This window comes from Diabrotica virgifera, chromosome 8 (assembly GCF_917563875.1).
Source record: "Diabrotica virgifera virgifera chromosome 8, PGI_DIABVI_V3a".
Taxonomy (NCBI): Eukaryota; Metazoa; Arthropoda; class Insecta; order Coleoptera; family Chrysomelidae; genus Diabrotica; species Diabrotica virgifera.
In genome coordinates this window covers 34,182,142-34,206,442 of record NC_065450.1, presented here as the reverse complement: position 1 = coordinate 34,206,442, position 24,301 = coordinate 34,182,142, and the positions used below count along the sequence as shown (strand labels likewise).

The 24,301-nt window shown below is 34.3% G+C and overlaps 1 protein-coding gene across 3 annotated transcripts in view; it reads left to right on the top strand.

The window, feature by feature from the left end:
• Positions 1 to 24,301, top strand: part of LOC114333906 (polycomb protein Asx) — a 200,000-nt gene that overhangs the window by 22,600 nt on the left and 153,099 nt on the right. For all 3 annotated transcript variants that reach the window (XM_050659418.1, XM_050659416.1, XM_050659417.1), the window contains exon 2: positions 18,204 to 19,208. In XM_050659418.1, coding sequence (XP_050515375.1) covers positions 18,204 to 19,208 — 1,005 coding nt within the window. The remainder of the gene's footprint in view (positions 1 to 18,203; positions 19,209 to 24,301) is intronic.

The following is a 24,301-nucleotide window of genomic DNA, read 5'->3' as shown; positions in this document are numbered from 1 at the left end:
CTTTGTGCCATTTATGCAGATAATACTTTAAATTACATATGAAAAATCGTTATCTACTCTTAACCAGCTTACCTATGGGAATATACTCTATAACCGTACAATAAGTATAGGTTACTATTGTTAAGGATACTTTACGTATTGCCTAAACACAACTGATATCCGAAAACCACGAAACAACAACATCCGGACACTTAGTTTTAGCCAAAACAATAGCAAGACTGGCACGAAAATATTACTGGCCAAACATGTTTAGAAACACCGCAAAATTCGTCAGAAGTTGTCACAGCTGTCAAATGTTCAAACAGCAACAGACTCCCGGAAAAATATTCTCAACCTCCATCCCAGAACAACCGTGGCACACCGTCACAACCGACATGATCGGCTTACTACCAAGATCAAGCAAAGGCAACATCTACGCAATCGTTTTCCAAGACACTTTTTCGAAATGGGTAGAAATTGTTCCCGTAAGACGTGCCACAGCCAGCGTTGTTTGTAAAGCGTTAAAGGACAAAACAATAATGAGATTTTTGTGTCCAACCAAACTCATATCAGATAATGCCACTTCGTACGAGAACAGAAAATTCAGAAGTCTACTGAAAGAATTCAACATCGAGAAAATCGCAATTCCGCCATATTCCCCACAGAACAACCCAGTAGAAAGAGCAAACAGGGTAATCAAGACAATGATTGCTCAATTTTGCTACAACATTCACAAGAAATGGGACTCATACATCCCAGAACTGACTTTCGCAATCAACTCGGCAAACCACGACTCCACCGGATTCTTTCCAGCATTTTTAAATTTTGCACACGAACTAGACATACCCAGTGAAATTATAGAAGCGCCTAATCCGCCTGACACAATTCCACCAACGTACAAATGAAATAAATTAAGAGAAACTTTCGAACTGGTAAGAATCAATTTGGCCAAAGCGTTTACATCACAGAGCCACTACTACAATCTACGCCGCAGATAGTGGACACCGAAAATCGGAGACAAAGTCATGAAGAAAGATTACAACATTTCCAACGCCGCCAAACAACTGAACGCCAAATTAGCTCCCAAATTTTCCGGTCCATATACGATTGACAAAGTACTATCCAAAGTAATTTTTCAGTTAAAGAATGCAACGGGAAAAACAATTAACAAAGTTCACATTAAAGATATGAAACCGGCTCACGACGATAGTACATGACTCCATTCACTCCCTTAACCCAACCCCACACTCACACTCATCACACCAGTTATACAACGACACGTCTGTATTACATACATTACATACATTATTACATGTATTATATACATTTATCAAAATGGAAGTCATCATCGAGGTCTCAGCAGTGTTGCGCCTGCCACAGGACAGTGCTGTAAGAACGCCGCCGCCCATTCCAGGATGGAACACCGGACAATATGGAAACGATACATACGTTAGTGCTAGTGCATTAAAGGATATTCGTGAGTTTAATTTTCAGAAAGACGTTTTTTTTTCTCTTTTTTTATAGTTATAAGTTATAGTTAGGTATATAGCTAAAATTTTGTTCCAAAATTTTTTTAGGAGAAGGGGGTGTGACGATAATATAATTTTATCGTCTAGCTAGAGTACGCCAATGAATTAAGTAAAACATGTTTTTGTACCGTCTCGTACAATATAAAAGTCGGAACGAAAAGCCTTGTTGATTATTCTTCTTGGAGCGTTGATCGAAGAATAATAAACAACAACGAGGTATAAGTGGTGAGTTATCCCCGACTATTTTCCGCCGTCGTTTTGATGTGTTGAACGAATCCGACGGTTTTCCTTTTCCCTATCCTTTTACGAGCGTTGATCATCGTATTTCCCTACATGTCTTTTCCGCTGACGAACTGAGCGAGCTTTCCTCTCCTTATATCGCTGTCCCGGTGGAACAATGACGCAACTACAAAAGTGTAACTTTTCAGGAGAGCCAAAAATATAAAACTATTTTACTTAATACCTCATGCAATGAATCATAATAGAGTTACTGGATTAGTATTGCAGTTATACTTGGCCACCGTGATATACTGTAACTCTACTACACATTCGAAATTAATTCTTAATTTTTCATCCCTAAATTTGATCCCCAATTGCAATTACGTCATTGTTGCCACAGTCATTTTGTGGCAACAATGAAGTACATAATTGCAATTGGTGATCAAACGGGATGAAAAATTAAGAATTTAAAATTTAGTTTTAGAAAGAAAAATTTAGAATTTAGTTTTAAAGATAATATCTTTAAAACTAAATTCTAAATTTTCATATAATATTCTAAATAATTTCCACAGACATACTCATTTTGTAAAATTTTTAGTTATCTAGCTAGTTCTGAAACGTGGCGTGGAAAGAAGGACAAAAAGTCATTGAAAAAGTTTATTAAACAAATTGAAAATTGTAGTAAAAGCAAACATTTTTAATAAAAAGGAACTTAAAAATAAAATTGAAATTACAAAAAAAGTATCAACGAAAAATTGAATCGTAAAAGGCTTTACAAAATCCAGGAATCATATGTTTTGAAAGCAGTTGTTTCAAATCTTTTAGTTTGTTATCACCTAAAGGAATTTTTGAAGAGTAAGCCCTACGTAGATGGCATTTTGGTGAAAACTATTCGGACGAACTCAGACTCTTTCTTTTTTGGCAAACATCAACTTTCGTTCACTTTCGTTTATAACTTTCTTTATACAGGAAGTAATATTTCCCTTTTAAGTTTTAAAGTAACATTAGTTCAGTTATCATTAAGTTAACATCCAGTACATTTCATTGTACAGCGCTTTTACATCGTAAAACTCGGTGAAATCCATTTCTTTAACCGTTAAAGGAGCTCCTGTTTTTTTAGCATTCCTAATTAATTCCTTCTTGACCAAGAGAGCATTACCAAGTATTGGTGTTTGGGGATCTTGGTGTATATTTATGTCTGCTTTTTCTGATGATGATGATACCTCAGTAGTGGAAGGATGATAGTGTTCACTGGAACATTTATGATGCATTTAAATCTAATAATATCATAAAAATAGTACTTACATAAAATGCACTTACGTCAATGTTGCCCCACAATAAGGAGAAGTCCAGATGAAAAATGACACAGAATACAGTTACGTCAAGGTTTCAATAACATAAAATACAATTGTGTCAATGTAGCACCGTAGGTACAAGCACACACTCTACTTATTGAAGCACAACTGTACATTATGTCATTGTTTCTCCGAGGTCGGCTGATTTTTCAACTATGACGCATCTGCTCCCTGGTGGCTAAAAGCTGAACAACACGCCTGACAGTGATTTGCCGAATGGGGTAACCAAGTTTGGACCCAGTGACGACATAAACTCATTTTCTATAAATTTGCAGTTACGTCAGTGTTCCACCGGGACAGCGATATGTCCGTTTCATATTAATAAATGTAATTCCTAAATCCACGCGATCGTCGGTAGTATTCATTCATGCACCAGATATCGTCTCATCAATCCGAATCTAATGTTCGATACGTAGGTTATAAATATATTTTATTAACGAAATTAACGACTAGTAATTAAGGCTAATAATTAGCCTAATTAGCCTAGTTAGATAATTATTATCTTATCATTTGTAATGTTTTGATTCTAAAATAAATGTCCTAAAAAAAAGCGAACCTTCTGTCTTCAACTGATTTTGTTACCTGGAGCAACATACGCAACGACCACGTTACAAGATAATTTGACACAAAAGTAATCAATTGTGACAATACTTTCCATGATATTGTACTTTTAGTCCGCAGTACATCGTCCTTTTTTGAAAATGATTACAAAAGTCTTAAAAATGGTTTTAACTGCTTCGTCTGAGCGAGTCTACCACTTTCTGAAAAATTTCAAAGTGCAGGTTGAACGCGTTTCGGCACGCCCCACGCCTAAACCTGTGGCTCTAGCGCGGTTAGTTTATGTTATTGCAAAACTATAATTTTTAATGTTAATCGAAAGATTATACGTTAAAATGAAATAAATTCTTTTTGTCGGACAAAAAAGAGGGCGCGATCGTCGAGTTCGACACCCGCAAGATGTCACTCTAGCGCTGTACAGTTTTGTTATTACAAAACTCTTAATTTTCAATTGAAAGTACTTATAATTAATTACTAAAGATTGTCGATCTCTTGTCCGACAAATTTACAGTTTCGTTTCGTCAGTTTAACAACGTAAATATGTTAATAGGGAACTTGCACATTTTTTTTATTACATAATAATGTTCAGTTTTGTATAAAAATGAGATTTCCAAAATTTCACGCTTCAAAAACTCATAATAACTTAGAAGTACAAATTTAAAGTCTTCTTTATCTTAAAATAGTCCAAACTACCCGTGACGTCACAGAGTTTGACTATGTGGTTCAGTTTACGGTTATATTTACGTATATTCTTCTTCTTCTTCTTTAGTTTATTGGCCTCCACCTACTTGGGTATTTAGCCAGATCGTCGTCGGGGAATAAAGGAAAAATATTTATATTCGAATGACATTTATCGTATGTCATTGTAATAAAATATACCAGTTTGTTGAGATTCCAGTTTGATACAGTTTTTGAAGGAAAGAAAAGAAGGTTTACTATTGAAAATAAAACCATTTTGTAAAAGTACAAATTTTCTATGAATAGTTCAAACGATCAAAAACATTTGTAACGTCACATAACTGTATTTTCTGCTGACGTTTATAATGTCTAATTTAAAATTATATATATATATATATATATATATATATATATATATATATATATATATATATATATATATATATATATATATATATATATATATATATATATATATAATTGGTGTAGAATGTAAACATACAACCCTGTGGCGTCACGATGCGTTTTGGGGTGGCTGGTATAAACAAAACTATAAAATGCTATAAAAGGCTATAAAATGATGAAAGACAAACAAAACTTTTGTTTTTGATACAGGTTCTAAATTATCTTCTGTTGTGATTTATACCATTTTTTCGAATTTAAAATTTTATGCAAGTTCCCTATTATGGCAAGTTATGTTTTGCGAAAACAAAGTCATAATTTTAATTTTTTTTTAACGTTCAAATAATACATATTTATTAAAAAAGTACCTAGTTGTCTGACAAAAAAAAATGACGCAAATGTATAGACTAAGAGCTGCTATAGGTGAAATTTCTTAATCAGTTTAGGCACGACGGGACCCTATAACTTAAATAGTAGAACCTAAAAGAAAACGTTTGAGCACTGTGCCGTCACTTTTCAGTGGCACATGCGTCTACAGTGGCGCATCAAACTTTCCACTTATGGACGGGATACATAAATTAAAAAATACCCTCCCTTATTACCAGAATTTAATTTTTTCATTTTTTTAAGTTCTATGTGATTAGGACATAAGATCATCGTAATTTTAACCCACCACCCTCTTCTCCCTGCCCCCACCATCAAAAACTTTATTTTTCGATTTTATTTTTTTTGTGGGATGCAATCAATTTTAAAATTTCAAAAAAATTCACAAGCATAGTTAAGGCTTTTATAAAACACGTCTATTTTTAATAGACCTGTAGGTTGAGTGTACATAACCTCCAAAAAATTTTTAAAATTTGTTTTTTGGAAAAAAGTATATAACTTTTTTTTGGGGATAGCTGCAGATCTAATTTTTTCTTAGTCTTGTGTATTTTATCAAACACTACATTTCTACTTTTTTTCAGATTTTTCTGTAACGCTGGTCACCTTCAAAAATCCAAAAAACTGTTTTTTAAGGGGGTTTTGGGGGTTTGAACGTGTTTTTCTGATTTTTAAATATTCTAAAGGACTCAATTACTTCAAGTTACATATAACCTATAAAAACAAAATTGATTTGATATATTATGAAGTCTATAAAATAGGGAAAATCCCCCAAAACCCCCCAAAAAACAGTTTTTCGGATTTTTGAAGGTGGGGAGCCTTACGGAAAAATCTGAAAAAAAATTAAAAATACAGTGTTTGATAAAACACACAAGATTAAGAAAAAATTAGACCTGCAGCTATTCCTCAAAAAAAGTTATACGCTTTTTTGAAACAAAAAATTTATTTTAATTTTTTGAGGTTATGTACACTCTACCTATGGGTCTATAAAAAAATAGGCATGTTTTATAAAAGCCTCAGCTATGCGTGTGAATTTTTGAAATTTTAAAATTGATTGCATCTCACCAAAAAAAAAAATAAAAACGAAAAATGAAGTTTTTGATGGTGGGGGCAGGGGGAAGGGGGTGGTGGGTTAAAATTACGCTGAATCCTATGTGTTAATCACATAGAACTTAAAAAAATAAAAAAAATTTAATTCTGTTAGTAAGGGAGGGTAACTTTTAATTTATTTATCCTGTCCATAAGTGGAAAGTTTGATGCGCCACTGTCGACGCATGTGCCACTGAAAAGTGACGGCACAGTGTTTAAACGTTTTCTTTTAAAACCTCAGCTATGCGTGTGAATTTTTGAAATTTTAAAATTGATTGCATCTCACCAAAAAAAAATAAAAACGAAAAATGAAGTTTTTGATGGTGGGGGCAGGGGGAAGGGGGTGGTGGGTTAAAATTACGCTGAATCCTATGTGTTAATCACATAAAACTTAAAAAAATAAAAAAAATTTAATTCTGTTAGTAAGGGAGGGTAACTTTTAATTTATTTATCCTGTCCATAAGTGGAAAGTTTGATGCGCCACTGTCGACGCATGTGCCACTGAAAAGTGACGGCACAGTGTTTAAACGTTTTCTTTTAGGTTCTACTATTTAAGTTATAGGGTCTTATCGTGCCTAAAATGATTAAGAAATTTCACCTATAGCGGCTCTTAGTCTAGTATAAAAAACAAAATTCTTTTTAAACACTGGTAGTCTACTTGTACTTTTTCGATACCGTCACAAATCACCTACCTTTAGTGAAGATGCTTCATGACAACGCTGAGGCGCGGATACAGAGGGGGGTCAACGGGTCCATGGACCCCCCTATTGCATTCAGTCTCTTATTTTTTTACAGTTTTACAATTAACCCGACTTCAGCAAAGAACATTACTGCTATAAATTATCAATTTGTGTAACTATTTTATGCAAAATGCTTTATTTGAATTATTAACTTATGCAATTATTACTTTTTAAGCGTTTGCTGCAACTGAATATATGGAACGGCATAACTCAGTAGGAAAGATCATTCATTAAGAGATAGCTATCAAAGTGGGACTCCTCTATCTCCCATATTATCAATACGTTCCTGAGAGTATGCTTGATAATAACAATTACAAAACTGGGATTACAGACCAAACAGTGTCAAATAATGGAACATATTTCATATTAGTTAATAAATTCATGAGACAAACAACACTAATTGATGTGGTTATACCTAACAAAAATAAAATCTACGTGTCAGATATAACGAAAAGATCGCCAACTACGTAGATTTTGAAGTACCAGACAATACCTAATATTCTCTCTACTACTGAAATCATTTCGAAGAACATTCTAGAAACCATAAAATAGTTGGGTCTGAATGAACATCTCTATAGATAGACCATATTGAAAGCTGTACCACTTTTTAAAGAACACACGAACATTTTTGGAAGATACTCCAGCATACCAAGTCACCTAGGACTCGATAGCACGGAAAGAGCGCCTCTAGAGCTCAATCCTTTTGATACCGTACGTATCTGGGATGAGTGAATTTTCTCCTTAGAGGAAGTAAGAGCCGTGGGAGTTATAAAATGGTCAAAAACGGATTTAGAAAGTCTTCAGTAGAAAACAAGAACACTTCTCGCAAAGACACAAAAATATCATCCACTCAGTGCAGTAGAGAGAATAACATTACCGCGGCACTACAATCTCCTTTAAATAGACCAATTTGCGCAGTAGATGAAACAGCGCTGCGTAAACTGATGGAACAAGCAATGCGCATAAACCATCTTTCTAAGCCAGAAAAAAATGCGAACCTATGCATGGGCGACATCTCAATGAGATCTGGTTTGGCTGATTCAGCCAAAAATATGTCGGCAATATATTGTCGAACTATTGGTTGACTTGCTATTCAAGATCAGGTTATTCCAACTAAAAATTACCAGAAATATGTAGTCAAAGACGCTCAAGTCCAAAATGACAAATGCCGATATGGATGTCAAGCAAAAAGAAACTATCCAACATCTTACAGCGGGCTACCAGGTGATAGTCGATACCGATTATAAAGAACGCCATGACTCAGTAGGAAATATTATGCACCAGGAATTAGCCAATAAACTGGGACTTCTCCAAACCGACCATCTTCCTTGATATCAGTTCGTCGCTGACAGAATGTTTGAAAACGACAACTACAAGCTATACTGGAACCGCACTGTGCTCAGAGCTTTAGAGGGAACGTGAGCCGTATGGCTAAATCTGGATAATGATAATAATATTTTCGGTAAATCTGCCCCCCCCCCTATTATGAATTTCTAGATCCGCGCCTGACAACGCTTTGTTTGGATATGAAACGTCTAGTAATTAGTCTAAGTTTACATTCGGTTTCTATTCGTTCCGTGCATGACTGACAAGACACCTACGTAGTCGCCTGATATTTTTGGCGACCACTATTTGACGTTAAGCATATGATACACATATGACATATTTGACGTTAATAATATGTAATATTTATTTACCATTTTTGATAAAATTTGTTATGGAAACAATGACACTAACATTACAAAAAATCGCCAAAATTGTCATATTTCGACGCTACGGACTGTATCTCCACCATGGTCCGCACGGAGCAAATACATTTTCGGCATTTAATTGATCCAATCGAATTATTGAAGGCTTTTTTGAGGTCGCTAAACACGAGTATGCCACCAGAACTGACTCCCGGAGCACCTGGTTTCCAAGATCAATGAAAGGGGCTCCTGGAGTTTCGAGGGTCTTCGGTGCAATAAATTATAGCAAACGGATTAATTATAGGTTTTTGGGGTTGCTGAACACGAATACGTGATCAGCACAGACACAGGAGCACCTGATGCCCAAAACATGTTATCGTCTGGAGTTTCGGAGGAATCAAGTGGGTTACTCTTAGGTTTTTGGGGTTGCTGAACATGCATACACTATCAGATCCGACCCACGAATCACACTGTGCCTACGGCACGTCATCTTCCGGAGTTTCGAGGGCTTTCGGCATTAAATTGATACGAATGGATTACTCATGGTTTTTTGGAGTTGCTGAACACGAATACGCCATCAGAATAGACACCGGAGCACCTATCGCCTAAGGCACGTCATCTTCAGGAGTTTCGAGAGTTTTCGGTACTAACTTGACGCAAAAGGTTTGGTACACACCGAGGACTCGGAGGTTTTCTTAGTTGCTGTTCAAAGAAAGCCTACAAATTGGTGAAAAGATTTTTTTTGCTATTTGCATATTTTTATTAAAATAACTATGTTGTGCTATTCAATTGTTTTAATTATTTATAAACATAAACTCAATTTATATCTGACAATGTTTTTCGTTCATTTATTTTAAGATCGGTTTACTATATTCTATTTTGATAGTGTTATTCATCGTGGTTACTAGATACTCCAGAGTATTTTATCTAAGTCATATTCGTGTTCAGCAACTCCAAAAACGCAAGAGTAATCCGCTTGCATCAATTTAGTACCGAAAACTCTCGAAACCCAGAAGATGACGTGCCTTAGGCACCAGGTACCCCGGTGTCTGTTCTGATAGCGTATTTGTGTTCAGCAGCCCCAAAAACCCATGAGTTATACCCATCTGCATCAATTTAATGCCGAAACCTGTCGAAACTCCAGAAGAAGACCTGCCTTAGGCACCAGGTGATCCGTGGGTCGGATCAGATGGCGTATTCACGTTCCCAAAAACCTGTGAGTAATCAGTTTACATTAATTTAGTACCGAAAGCTCTCGAATCTTCAAAGCATGACGTGCCTTAGGCACCAGGTACTCCGATGTTTGTTCTTATGGGGTATTCGTGTTCAGCAACTTCAAAAACCCTAACGTTTGCATCAATGTAGTACCGAAGACTCTCGAAACTCCAGGAGCCCCTTTCATTGACTTTGGAAACCAGGTGCTCCGGGAGTCGGTTCTGGTGGCATATTCGTGTTTAGCGATCTCAAAAAACCCTGCAGTAATTCATTTTCATCAATTAAATGCCGAAAACCATCGAAACTCTAGAAGATGACGTCCCTTGCAGTGGCCCTGGCCACCACGTCCTCCGGAGGTCAGATCCCAAAAACCCATGAGTAATCTGTTTATACAGGGTATTTCATTGAGAAAGTAACATACGTTAACTGTAGAAAGAGGACACTTAGGCGGTCTCAAAAATACCATGCTTAATGGGTCTGACTTCAGTAATAACAAAGATACTGGGTGTTTTATCTATTTTGCCATTTTCTTATTTTTCTCATAACTTTTTAACCACACTGTATATTTATTTTATATTTGGCATGGAAAAATTATTAAAGGTGTAAAATAAATTAATGTATTTAAAATTGTAAAAAATCCAGGTCCGGATTAAAAAATATTGGAAAAATGTTCTGACCCAAAAACAACACCCTGTACATTGAATTTTTTTAAAATATATTTTGCATTTGAAAAGAGAATGAAAAACTAAATTTAGTGGTGTACTTTGAATTTTCGGCAAAATGATTTTTCTGGTCAAATTTTGAATTTGAATTCTGAAATTGTGTGAATTGCAAAAGCTCGAAGTAGGAAAAAAATTGAAATACGTCTTACAACTTGCTAACCATACTTTATTTTTATTTTATATTTATCACTGAGTATTCTTTAAAGTGTCCAATCATTTAATTTATTTACAATTATAAAAAAATCCAGGGCCGGATTAAAAAATATTGGAAAAATGTTCCGATCCAAAAAAAACACCCTGTGCATTAAAATTTTCTAAAATGGATTTTGCATTTGAAAAAAGGATGAAAAACTAAATTTAGTGGTATACCTTGAATTTTCGGCAAAATGATTTTTCGGGCAAAATTGTGAATTTGAATTCTGAAATTATGTGAATTGCGAGAGCTCGAAGTAAAAAAATTAAACTGTGGCTTAATTTTAATTAATACCAATATTTAATGTAAATTGTTAAAATGTTAACAATTTAGTATTTTTTTTTATTATGGCGACAAATAATTCATAACAAATTAATATTCACCTTTAATTAAAAAATAAATAATACAGAGTCCATAAAAAATACATAACTTTAATCAACGAACTATCTTAAGCATTAAAAAAAATAGAAAAATAACTTTTGGATATCTAAAATCCAAAGTTTATAACGAGGAAATAAGTAGTAGGGAAGAACTTCTTGAGCGGACTCGAGAAGCCTTCCAATAAATGAAGAATAACCCTGACGATATTAGGAAGTCAGTCAGACAAATAACAAAAAGAGCAAGACTTTGTCTTCGACAAGGTGGTGGCCACTTTGAACAATTACTATAGTTTTGATAAGTTATTTTTTGGAAAAATTTTTGTTTTTTTTAATTTGTAAGATAGTTCGTTGCTTAAAGTTACATATTATGTATTTTTTGTGGACTCTTTTATGGTTTATTCATTAATTAAAGGTAAATATTTGTTATGAATTATTTGTCGTCAGAATAAAAAAAACACTAAAATGTTAACATTTAACCAATTTACATTAAATATTAGTATTAATTAAAATTAAGTCACAGTTTATTTTTTTTACTTCGAGCTCTCGCAATTCACATAATTTGAGAATTCAAATTCACAATTTTGTCCGAAAAATCATTTTGCCGAAAATTCAAAGTGTACCACTAAATTTAGTTTTTCATCCTCTTTTCAAATGCAAATTTCATTTTAGAAAATTTTAATGCACAGGGTGTTTTTTTGGATCGGAACATTTTTCCAATATTTTTTAATCCGGCCCCTGGATTTTTTTATAATTGTAAATAAATTAAATGATTGGACACCTTAAAGAATACTCAGTGATAAATATAAAATAAAAATAAAGTATGGTTAGCAAGTCGTATTTCAATTTTTTTTCTACTTCGAGCTTTTGCAATTCCCATAATTTCAGAATTCAAATTCAAAATTTGACCAGAAAAATCATTTTGCCGAAAATTCAAAGTATACCATTAAATTTAGTTTTTCATCCTCTTTTCAAATGCAAAATCTATTTTAAAAAAATTCAATGTACAGGGTGTTGTTTTTGGGTCGGAATATTTTTCCAATATTTTTTAATCCGGCCCTGGATTTTTTTCAATTTTAAATACATTAATTTATTATACACCTTTAATAATTGTTCCATGCCAAATATAAAATAAATATACAGTGTGGTTAAAAAGTTATGAGAAAAATAAGAAAATGGCAAAATAGATAAAACACACAGTATCTTTGTTATTAGTGAAGTCAGACCCATTAAGTATGGTATTTTTGAGACCGCCTAAGTGTCCTCTTTCTACAGTTAACGTATGTTACTTTCCCAATGAAACACATTGTATCAATTTAATGCTGAAATCCCTCGAAACTCTAGAAGATGACGTCCGTTGAAGGTCAAGGTAAAAGTAAAAGTCGCCATTGGATAGCCAGGAAAAAATTCTAGACTACTGGTACTTTTATTTAATCCAAACTTCTACATGTTGCCAGATAACCAGTAACTCAGTGGAATACCCGGTAAATCTTATAATTTTCCGAGTTTGTGCCTCTATATCTTGAAAATCCTCCATACGATCGAGATGTGCCCATGATAACTTTTTATCAGGATGCTTCAAAGGGTATTTTCCCAAAATATTAATTAAATCCACTGGGACCTAATTTCCATAAGGTTTGTGCGGGGTATTTTGTCGGCCAAGAGATTGACAATCTTTAGTAATTAATTATAATTACTTTTAATTGAAAATTAAGAGTTTTGTAATAAACAAACTGTACCGAGCTATACCTATAGACTGACATTTTGCAAGTGTCGGACTCTACGATCAGCAAAAAAAAAGCCCTCTTTTTTTGTCCGACAGAAATAATTTATTTTATTTTAACGTATAATGTTTTGATTCAAATAAAAAATTATAGTTTCGTAATCAACAAAATCTAACCGCGCTAGAGCTACAGGTTAGGAGTGGGGCGTGCGTAAACGAGTCCAACTTGCACTCTGAAATTTTTCAGAAAGTGGTAGGCTAGCGGCTAGTCATGTTGAAAAAGTAACTATTAGTTACAAAGTACTCGTTACTTACGAAAACCGAAAGTAACGATTACTATACAGAGAGGCAAATCGTTACTTTGATTACTTTGATTACTTTGATTACTCTGATTACTTCGTTACTTCGTACCAATCGTATCAGAGCGAGTACCTATTTGAGTATTGTATCTACAATCGATTGATATCGGAATCGGACCGGTATTCCACGAGTGTTCGGTATCAGTACAGTTAACTAAAATTTTATCTATGAAGGGCGAAGGCTATGAAGAGTTTTACAGGATTACCGGGCGCTGAGAAGTAGCTGAAACATAGGGAGGTAAATCATTTAACAAAGCATATACCCAGAAACAGAAACAGATGTCTGTCTATACCAGTGGTGGGCAAAGTGCGGCCCGCGGGCCGCATGCGGCCCTTTAGACATTTTTTTGCGGCCCGCGGAAAAAAAATTGAATCAAATTGAATGCAAAACATTAATAAATTAAACTACTAATTAAATAAATGCTAACTTATTAATGTTTTGTATTTTGATAACGATTTCCGAAGTGGAAATCGAAACGTCAAATAAATTTAATTTCAAACTTAAATTGTGGTCTATTCCCAAATGAAATAGTAAATTGCAAAGAAACCGCCAGAAAATAGCTTCTGGACAATATTAGTGCAAAAGAGATAGGTTTGTAGATAAAATAAAAAATACATATATTTGAGGGAAATAGCGTGCTTAAATAAGTGCAAATGTTATTTAGGGAGTGACAAGGGTATGATTTAAACATTTTGAAATTTTCGATTTTTTTTATTATTTTAGGTAAGTAAATGAAAGTACATACATGAATAACCATTTTCAATTTCGTTGCAAAACGAAAACACAGCCGAACCATATTCCAGTCCAATCAGAGAGTGCTGCAAGCACCTCTACCGGTTTCGAAACTTATTAGTCTCTCATCAGGAGGCACATATGCTGCTCTCCCTGATCCAACCAAAACAAACCCCAGCGTGCAGTCCCGAATTGCAACGAACGAAAATGGCATAAAAGTACATACCTTCAATAACATAAAAGTACACATAACTGGGTAAATGAAAACAATGACCAAGGTAGAGAAATTAAGACAAGAATTTGCAAGAAAAGCATTTATAAAAATGAAAAAAATGTTTGTTAATCGAGACCTTCCTCTGGAGCTGAGGATAAGAGCCTTAAGATGCTACGTTTTCTTGACTTTGTTGTATGGAATGGAAAGCTGGATACTAAAAGTACACAATATAAAGAAGTTGGAAGCATTTGAGATGTGGTGCTATAGAAGGATCTTGAAAATACCATGGATCCAACGACTAACAAATGCAGAAGTGTTAAGAAGGCTACAAAAGGATAGCGAGGTGATAAAGAATATCAAAACAAGAAAGCTGAAATATTTCGGTCATACTACCAGAGGTGCTAAATATGAGATATTGAGGTTCATAATTCAGCGTAAAAGATCCATAGATAGAAGAAGAATTTCCGGCCTGAGAAAGTTAAGAGGATGATATAGTTGCAGCTCAGTATATCTTTTCAGATAAGCCGCCAAAAACGTACGGATATCTGTGATGATAGCCAACCTCCGATAGGAGAAGGAACTACAAGAAGAAGAAGGCATAACTTCAAGAATACTCTATGAAAATATGAGTTTGACCGGAGTAAAATTAACAGAAATACAGCATCTTTAATATCCATATCTTCGACTAGCTTTGCAGCAGCTTGAGCGTAGTGAGAAACGTTCAACAGCTGTTACCTTCTGTTTTGTAAATTACTCCGCCATTCAAAAACATATTTCGATGAGCATCACGATTTGACAAACAAAAAAGAAATTGAAAATAAAAGTTGTCAAAACTTTAAACGCGTTGTTGTCAAAACTGCCTTTTTCAAAGGCGGTAGATAACTCAAAAACTAATTGACAGATCCACCGGAAGTTTATCATAGATTTTCTTTAGACATTTCGTGAGGTAACGTTGTCGCGATATTTTTTGTTTTATGCTTGTTTTTTGTTTAACAATAATAAACATGTTGATTTTCACAATTTCTTACAAAAAATTTCGTTTTTTTGACTTCCCAGTGATGTCAAAAACTCAAAAATAGTTAAAACTAAAAAACTCGACAGCGTTACCTCAAGAAACTCATAAGCTAATAAAGTATCTGTTTGTTTCATTTGCAATGATCTTATGAAGAGTTCCGATATCTACTGCAAAATCCATTTTTTTTTGAGGTGTCTGTAAAAATTTGTCACCGTTGACTAATTTTTCAATATTTGGTCTTGAAATTTTTTTTTAATATTCTTTTAATTGTACTGAATATGTTTATTTAAATTAAAAATAAAATAATTATACCATAGTTTAAAAAAATCACAAAAATGTGTTTGAAATGTTGATTTCAACCCCCACCCCAAATTAGTAAAAAGTTAAAAATTCGAACATGTTAAGGTAATAAATATTGCCGCCCTCGGTAATAGACCAAAAACATTTTGTGGCCCTTACTAAAAAAAAGTTTGCCCACCCCTGGTCTATACGATACGATTTGCCGAGGTAGATAATTCACAGATGTTTGTTCCTCTGAAAATAAAAATGCAACACATTAGATTTTAATAATAAATACACACTATTCTTATCAGGCCTAGAAAAAAAATACCTAGCTTGACCGGAAAAAATGTAGAAATGATAATATTTTAAACTGTGATCATCAACTGTAATTTTACATGTAGGTATGGCATTGTTTTTATTAGACCAGGGCATTTAACACTAAAAACACAGGAATAAATATATTTTTAAATATAGTAGGTACCTAGAGACTTTGAAACTTTTTGCATTGTATTTAGGATTAGGATGACGTCTGGAAAAGAGTATACAATGGAAAAATGGGTGGAAATGCATTATTACATTTTAAAGTGTATAAAACGCATCGAAAAATGCATAAACATGTTAAAATCAATATATTAAGGGCCAGATTTTCTTATTTCGTGGTATTTGGGTTCACTGAACACGAATATGCAATCAGAACAGACCTCCGAAGCACCTGGGTGCCTAGGGTTACTGTTAAGGTACGTCATCTAGAGTTTCGAGGGTTTGTTTTTGGCACTTAATTGATGCAAACAGATTACTCGAGATTACTGATATTGTGGAGCAGCAATGACAGAACAATAACAGACAATGACAGAACACAATAAAATACCGGAATAATGGAGAACAAGCGAACTAATTTTACTATTCAAAAAGGAGATAAAAGCAGCCAGAAAACTACAGAGGTATCAACTTGTTAAATACTACCCTAAAACTAACAATTAAATTTTTACAAGACCTACAGAGGATAAGTTTAGCAGATGAACAACAGAGTTTTCGTACTGGAAGATCGTGTAACGATGCAATATTCGTCATAAAGCGAATTACAGTGGAACCTCGATAACTCGGATTAATCGGGACCGCGGCCGATCCGGGTTATCGAAAATCCGGGTTAGCCGGAGAATATGGTAAAAATTAATAAAATACGGTATACTTACAGATAAACTCCGTTAGAATTGAAATAACATGAAATATATATAAATATGCACAGTACCTACACATCTAAATTACTAAAAACACGCAAACACAAACCTAAGCACACGGAAGCGAACAATACAATACAATACTGTATTCATACAGTCACAATCGGAACGATGTTTTGTTATTATGTATTAAGAACAGTGACTAAGACCATTTATAAAAGAAGAATTGTTTAAATAGTCTTTCTTAAACAATGCTAACACAGTTTGAAATAAAAAATAAAGGAATACTACAGACAGGTGCCTGTTGTTTCTGCCGGCTTGTGCCATGAGTCATTTTTACTATAGTATAGTTCAAATTACACAAATACACATTATCTCTCAAATATTATATTAATATATTACATACATACATTTTTATTGTTGAAATGTTTATCTGATAATTAATTATTTTGATGGGAAATAAGCCACAATTAAATTGAAAAAATAATTTTATTAACATTTCGACGCCCAGAACGGGTGTCATCGTCAAAATACAAAATATGTACTGAAAATCAAAATGTTTATCTGATGAAAATCGGTCCGGGTTAGCCGGACTTCCGGGTTATCGGGGGCCGAATTATCGGGGTTCCACTGTACTTAGAAATCAATAGAGTATAATAGACCAGAATTTCTATGTCTGATTTACTTGAAGAAAGCATTTGACAGAGTAGAGTTAAGACTCACAGATGTAATCCATCTTCTGTATAATAGAGAATTGCATCCCTTAGATATCATAAAAACTATTAAAAATCTACCATAACAACAAAATAAAAAAGTCAGTTTAGATGAACAACTTACAGAATCTATAGATATAGGCAGCGGAATAAGACAAGGAGACTCATTGAGTCCTATGCTCTTCAATTTAATCATGGATGAATGTTTATGTACTTTTGCATGCATTTCATACTGCAATTATGCATTTCCACCCATTTTTCTATTGAAAACTTTTTCCTGTTTCACTATTTCCCTAAAAATCATTTATTTTTCCCTAATTGACTTGGCTATGTCTATTTTATTGTTATGATCCAAAAATCTAAAATAATATCTGCCCGGGCCAAAAATTAGTAGAATTTATAAAAAAAAAATCATTTTTAATTATTAATTAGTCTGGACAAATTATGTCGGGCACCCCTTGTTTTTAATAATTTTTAACATAATAGATTACTTATCATTTAATTTCTATCCATTAAGTAGATCGGTGAAGGTCGTTGTTATATCGGATCTTATACGAAATACTGAGAAATGCAATTCTCGATATGATTACCTTTACTCAAATACAAAAGTAACAAAAGTAATCAAAGTAAAGAATACTGTAAATGATTACTTTATACAAAAGTAACGATTTGTAACGATTACTCGAAAGTAACTATAATCAACATCACTACTAGCGGCTAGCTCAAACGACGCAGTTAAAACCATTTTCAAGACTTTTGTAATCATTTTCAAAAAAGGACGATGTACTGTGGACTATTTACTTTTATATTGTAAATTATATTTTTGTTGAAAATACGTAATCTGTTTTATTTTTATTTCAGTTAAACCTCTACCTCCACAAGCAGTTGAAGAGCCAACTGCAACCATAGTGCCTACAACAAGAACACCAACGATGAAAGAAGTACTCGCCTCAATTCCTGGATTCACAATGAAACCAAGAAAGAGATCTAACAAAAAATTATCCCAAGCTGCACAACTTGAACAAACCAAAGAAGGTTGCATTGACTTGGAAACTCCAGATTCTATCTTAGTCAATACAAATTTACGTCATTTGCTTAACAAGGCTACATTTGCAGCTTTACCCACCCTATATCAAAACAAATTGGTTCAATTATTGCCCAGCGTCGACAGAAATATTGTAAATAACGACCCAAATAGTGTAGATATGAGCAATTCAGGTTTGAACAATGAATTTTTTGCTAGAGCTTGCTTGGAATGGCAAGATCGGCTGGCAGAAGGTGAATTTACACCCGAAAACCAACAAAAACTTAAATTAGAAGCTGATAAAGAAAGAAACAAGGTGGATCCTTGGAAACTGAAACATTTTGAACCAATTTGGGGAGATAGATCTTGTGCGGCTGACTCTCTTGTATCTACTAGTGTAAATAATATAAACTTTAATTCAACACGTCCACCTATCAAGACTACTATAAAACTTAGACCATCTACTACAAATAAACAGAAAAGTGCGCCTCCTCCTGTCAAACGACTAAGAACAGTCGGAGCAATGACTCGGTCTTGTACGACAAATATGAAAATCGAGTTGAACTATGTTGAAAACAAATCTCAAATTCCTGACTTGTTACCCATAAAGCAAATGAAACAAGTACAAAAGGAGGAAAGCCGTTTTAAGTCTGAAAGTACATTTAAAATAGATATAGATACAGCATCAGTTAGTGATAATATTGTAGAACTTCAGGAAAAATGTATTGTTAATATAAGTGATACTATTTTAGAGAATAATCAAGAGACAATCATATGTTCTTCGAAGTCGGAGAAGAGGCCCAGATCCCCAAGTACTGAATCCGAAGGCAGATCTCCGAAACGTAAGATTATTTTTAATATTCTGTTGCATAAATGTCTACCAAAAAACAATCAGAATGTTGAAAAAATTACACATCATTCAAAATTTTTTGAACAATATACTTAACTCTTTGCTTTAGTTGTAATTTTTATTGTTAATAACATTTTGAAAAAACTATGACATGCTTTTTTATTATTCTGCAATCATTTCTGGCAATGCTAATTTGCTAATCTTTTCAGTGCAATTTTGCCATTAATCGTATTGTTACACTTCTTTAAAACGTGTTTATAGGCGAGGATATAAAGCACTAAAATCGCCTAAACCTTCAACTTTTTTAAAGTAAGACGGATTGTGTTGAAACCTTGTGCATTCGGTTCGGGAGAGCTTCAGGAAAGAGGTTGACCTATTGGCATGAGGGACAAATGAAAATTGCATTGTTGTAAGCAAGTGCATCTCAAACTGTTAAAAAAATAAAAATTCACAACTCAGAAACTACTCATGAAAATAAGTTCAATTTTCATACTTGGGGGTTTTTGAGGTCGCTAAACACGAAAATCGGGTCGGCGAAACTGTAAGGCGGCGTTCATACTCGGGCGATAGCCGATAAGCAACATTTTATCGCCACGATATATTGCTCGAAAGGTTAGTGCTGTTTCACATAAAAATTTTGAACGTGCGAGGATTTTCTCGTGCGGTAGTTTTGACGCACCTATCCTTTTCACACAATGAGAATTGAATTGCACGAAGATATTTTGCTGTGTTTTTTGGTATATTAGTTTTATTTACACTTTGTGGCTGAGGTCGGTACATGATACGATGTCTGATATGTATCATTACGATGTATAATTACAAATGGGTATTTTTTGTCCATACTTTTGTCCTAATGTACTGTAATGCGTATTTAATTCATTTGCAATTTCTATTTTGTCAGTTAATATTTCTTATGTTTTTAATTAAAAGTCTTAATTTGTTTTTATAATCGTTGTTCTAATAAGTTATTTGTGGGATCTTGGATTAGCTCATCTAATTAGCTCATACAATATATGTAATAAACTATTCTAAATGGGAATTAAGCCACAATTTAACTAAAAAAAGTATTTTATTAACGTTTTGACATCCGATTTGGGCGTCGAAACGTTAATAAAATCATTTTTTAGTTAATAGTCCTGTCGCCAGGGGGGGTACAACGGCCTTCTTAATTCAGATGGACTTACCCAAGTTTTTTTTATGTATTTTGACCCGCAGAACACGAATTTTTTGGGTAACAGTTGATCCGGATGTCGATAAGATTGTTATAAACAAAGAAGTTGAGGAATTACATAACAGCGATTTCTCGCAAAACAAAACATTTTTTTGTATTTTTTGGGTCAATCTAACCAAAAAATGTTCCTACAAGTTTTTTCGTAGGATGCATAGTTTGCGAGATAAATGCGGTTGAACTTTCAAAAAATCGAAAAATTGCAATTTTTGAACCCGAATAACGTTTGAATTAAAAATAAAATAGCAATTCTGCTTACCGCCTTTAAAAGTTTAAGTAAAATTATATCTGTTTTGAATATTTGCATTGCTAAAAATTTATTTTTTGATTGTTAAAAAAAGCTGTAAACACATAGTGTTTCCCGTGCCTAATACATGCGTTTTAATGCATGCTACTTAGAAATAGCCCCACTTGCACTTTTACCTCCTCTACGTACTCGTTCGATTTTAGATGAGAAATCATTGAAACATCACTCAAGCACTAGGTGTTTATAGCTTTGTTTTAACAATAACATAATACATTTTTAGCAATACAAATAATTAAAACCGATATAATTTGACTTGAACTTTCAAATGCGGTAAGCAGAATTGCTATTTTATTTTTTAATCAAAAGTTTTTCGGGTTCAAAAATTCCAATTTTTCGATTTTTTGAAAGTTCAACCGCGTTTATCTCGAAAACTATGCATCCTGCGAAAAAATTTGTAGGAACATTTTTTTGTTAGAATGGCCCAAAAAATACAAAAAAATGTTTTGTTTTGCGAGAAATCGCTGTTATGTGATTCCTCAACTTCTTGGTTTATAACAATCTTATCGACATCCGGATCAACTGTTACCCAAAAAATTCGTGTTCTACAGGTCAAAATACATAAAAAAAACTTGGGTAAGTCCATCTGAATACAGGAGGCCGTTGTACCCCCCCTGGCGACAGGACTATAAATTGTAGCTTATTTTCCATTTAGAATAGTTTATTACAAAAATGCCACAAGGAAATACCTTCAGAACAACATTAGTATCTATGTTTTTCATGTACAGAATTTAAAAGACTCGTAAGTCATCCACTCGTTTTTAAATGTTGTTCCCCTCGTTTTAAATATTGTTTTAGATAATTTCTACTCCAGCCTTCACTTAGTCGTTTACCCTATAAAACTAAATATAATTTCGTAGAATAAAAGGTATAGTTATATTATATGGAGCGAAATCACATTATAGCGTTGTGCTTACTTTATTGTCGAAGAAAGAGAAATAAGAGGAACCGAGTTCATTGAGTCCATCCTATGAACGCAAAAAGATACGATTTATAGATTTTTATATTCACACATATTGATGGAACACCCTCTATACTCAACGTTAATTGCAACCATGTAAAATAAAGTTTATTATAATATACTTAGCAGTTTTAATTACTGTTGTTATCAGTAACATATATTTAATTTTGCTGTGCTTACCAAATTTGTTTTTTTCTTTATCACCTGATACGTCAAATTCACTGTTTAAGTGCACGTTATACACCATTCCAAGCATTTCTCGTCAAGTTTCTATCTTATAATATACCAAACAACACAGCCAAATTTCTTCCTGCGGCTCAATTCTTATTGTGTGAAAAGGACAAGTGCGTCAAAACTATCGTACGTTCAAAATTCTTATAATGTGAAACAGCTCATATGATTACATGAGCCACCATTGGAATGTTGTCGTGCGTTCTAACCCTCGCACGTTTAAATTCTTATAATGTGAAACAGCACTTAAAACAGAACGGACGATAAATCACCGCGACCATGTGATGATCCTGGAAGGACAATTATTCATTTCAGTTAAAATTATGAACTCAAATGAGGAAGACGTTGATGTGTTTTAGTAGTTTAGGCCAGAGGTCGGCAACGCGGCGCCCGCGGGCGCCCCTGCGCCCTTCAATAAATTTAAATGCGCCCTTAAACTATTGTTAATTTAGACAAGAAATTTAAAACGTATATTTTTTATACGTTTATATTTATATATTTGTTAGGTCAAAAAATAGTTGGCGCCCGCCATGAATTTTTAATTTAGTATTTCACTCTTTACATTAAAAACGTTGCCGACCTCTGGTTTAGGCGTAGAACGAGAAGAAAAAGAAAATACTGGGTACATCCTTATAATCTTATCAACGCGCACCATAACTCAGCTGTTGTTTCCAGAAGGCTGTATTAACACGAATTATTAAAGTTCAAAGACCTGTATCTTTTATTTCTGATGCAATTTCCCTTCATACAGTGCTCGTCATATCTGTCTTACTGTAAGCAGGAAGGGAAAAGCTCAGATAATCTGCCCAGCTTTCACTAAATGAAAAGAATCACAGAACTGTTTTCTTTTCTTCCCGAAATGTCAACAATTGAGCTATTCCAGGTCAAATCAACACACTTTGAATTAATTTTTTTCCTGACCTATTTAGATTTTCTTAAAATTTAGAGTACTCATAGCATAGTGCATGATTAGGTGAAGAAAAATAAAAAATTTTAAAAAGACTAAGTTTTCACTCTAATGGCATATAGCATATCCCACCAGAATGAAAACAATGGGAACCTTCTCTGGTTACACCTCCGAGGCTTCTACAATTTGCAAGCCATACGGATGCTGAGACTAAGGAAGATGAGGGAATTCTACAATTTACAATTCACGTCCCATCTGCTCAGCGCGGTAAAGTTCCAACGAGACTGGTTCCCTTCATACTCCACACAGAGTAAATGTAAATCAAAAATGAATAACCATTTTCAATTTCGTTGCAAAACGAAAATACAGCCGAACCATATTCCAGTCCAATCAGAGAGTGCCGCAAGCACCTCTACCGGTTTCGAAACTTATTAGTCTCTCATCAGGAGGCCCATATGCTGCTCTCCCTGATCCAACCAAAACAAACCCCAGCGTGCAGTCCCGAATTGCAACGAACGAAATGGCATAGATGCCCTAGCGGCAACTGCTAGCAAAAGACTAAGTTTTCACTCTAATGGCATATAGCATATCCCACCAGAATGAAAACAATGGGAACCTTCTCTGGTTACACCTCCGAGGCTTCTACAATTTGCAAGCCATACGGATGCTGAGACTAAGGAAGATGAGGGAATTCTACAATTTACAATTCACGTCCCATCTGCTCAGCGCGGTAAAGTTCCAACGAGACTGGTTCCCTTCATACTCCACACAGAGTAAATGTAAATCAAAAATGAATAACCATTTTCAATTTCGTTGCAAAACGAAAATACAGCCGAACCATATTCCAGTCCAATCAGAGAGTGCCGCAAGCACCTCTGGGTGCTTGGGGCACTCTCTGATTGGACTGGATTGGTCTGAGGCATAGGGAGAGCAGCATATGTGCCTCCTGATGAGAGACTAATAAGTTTCGAAACCGGTAGAGGTGCTTGCGGCACTCTCTGATTGGACTGGAATATGGTTCGGCTGTATTTTCGTTTTGCAACGAAATTGAAAATGGTTATTCATTTTTGATTTACATTTACTCTGTGTGGAGTATAAAGGGAACCAGTCTCGTTGGAACTTTACCGCGCTGAACAGATGGGACGTGAATTGTAAATTGTAGAATTCCCTCATCTTCCTTAGTCTCAGCATCCGTATGGCTTGCAAATTGTAGAAGCCTCGGAGGTGTAACCAGAGAAGGTTCCCATTGTTTTCATTCTGGTGGGATATGCTATATGCCATTAGAGTGAAAACTTAGTCTTTTGCTAGCAGTTGCCGCTAGGGCATCTATGCCATTTCGTTCGTTGCAATTCGGGACTGCACGCTGGGGTTTGTTTTGGTTGGATCAGGGAGAGCAGCATATGTGCCTCCTGATGAGAGACTAATAAGTTTCGAAACCGGTAGAGGTGCTTGCG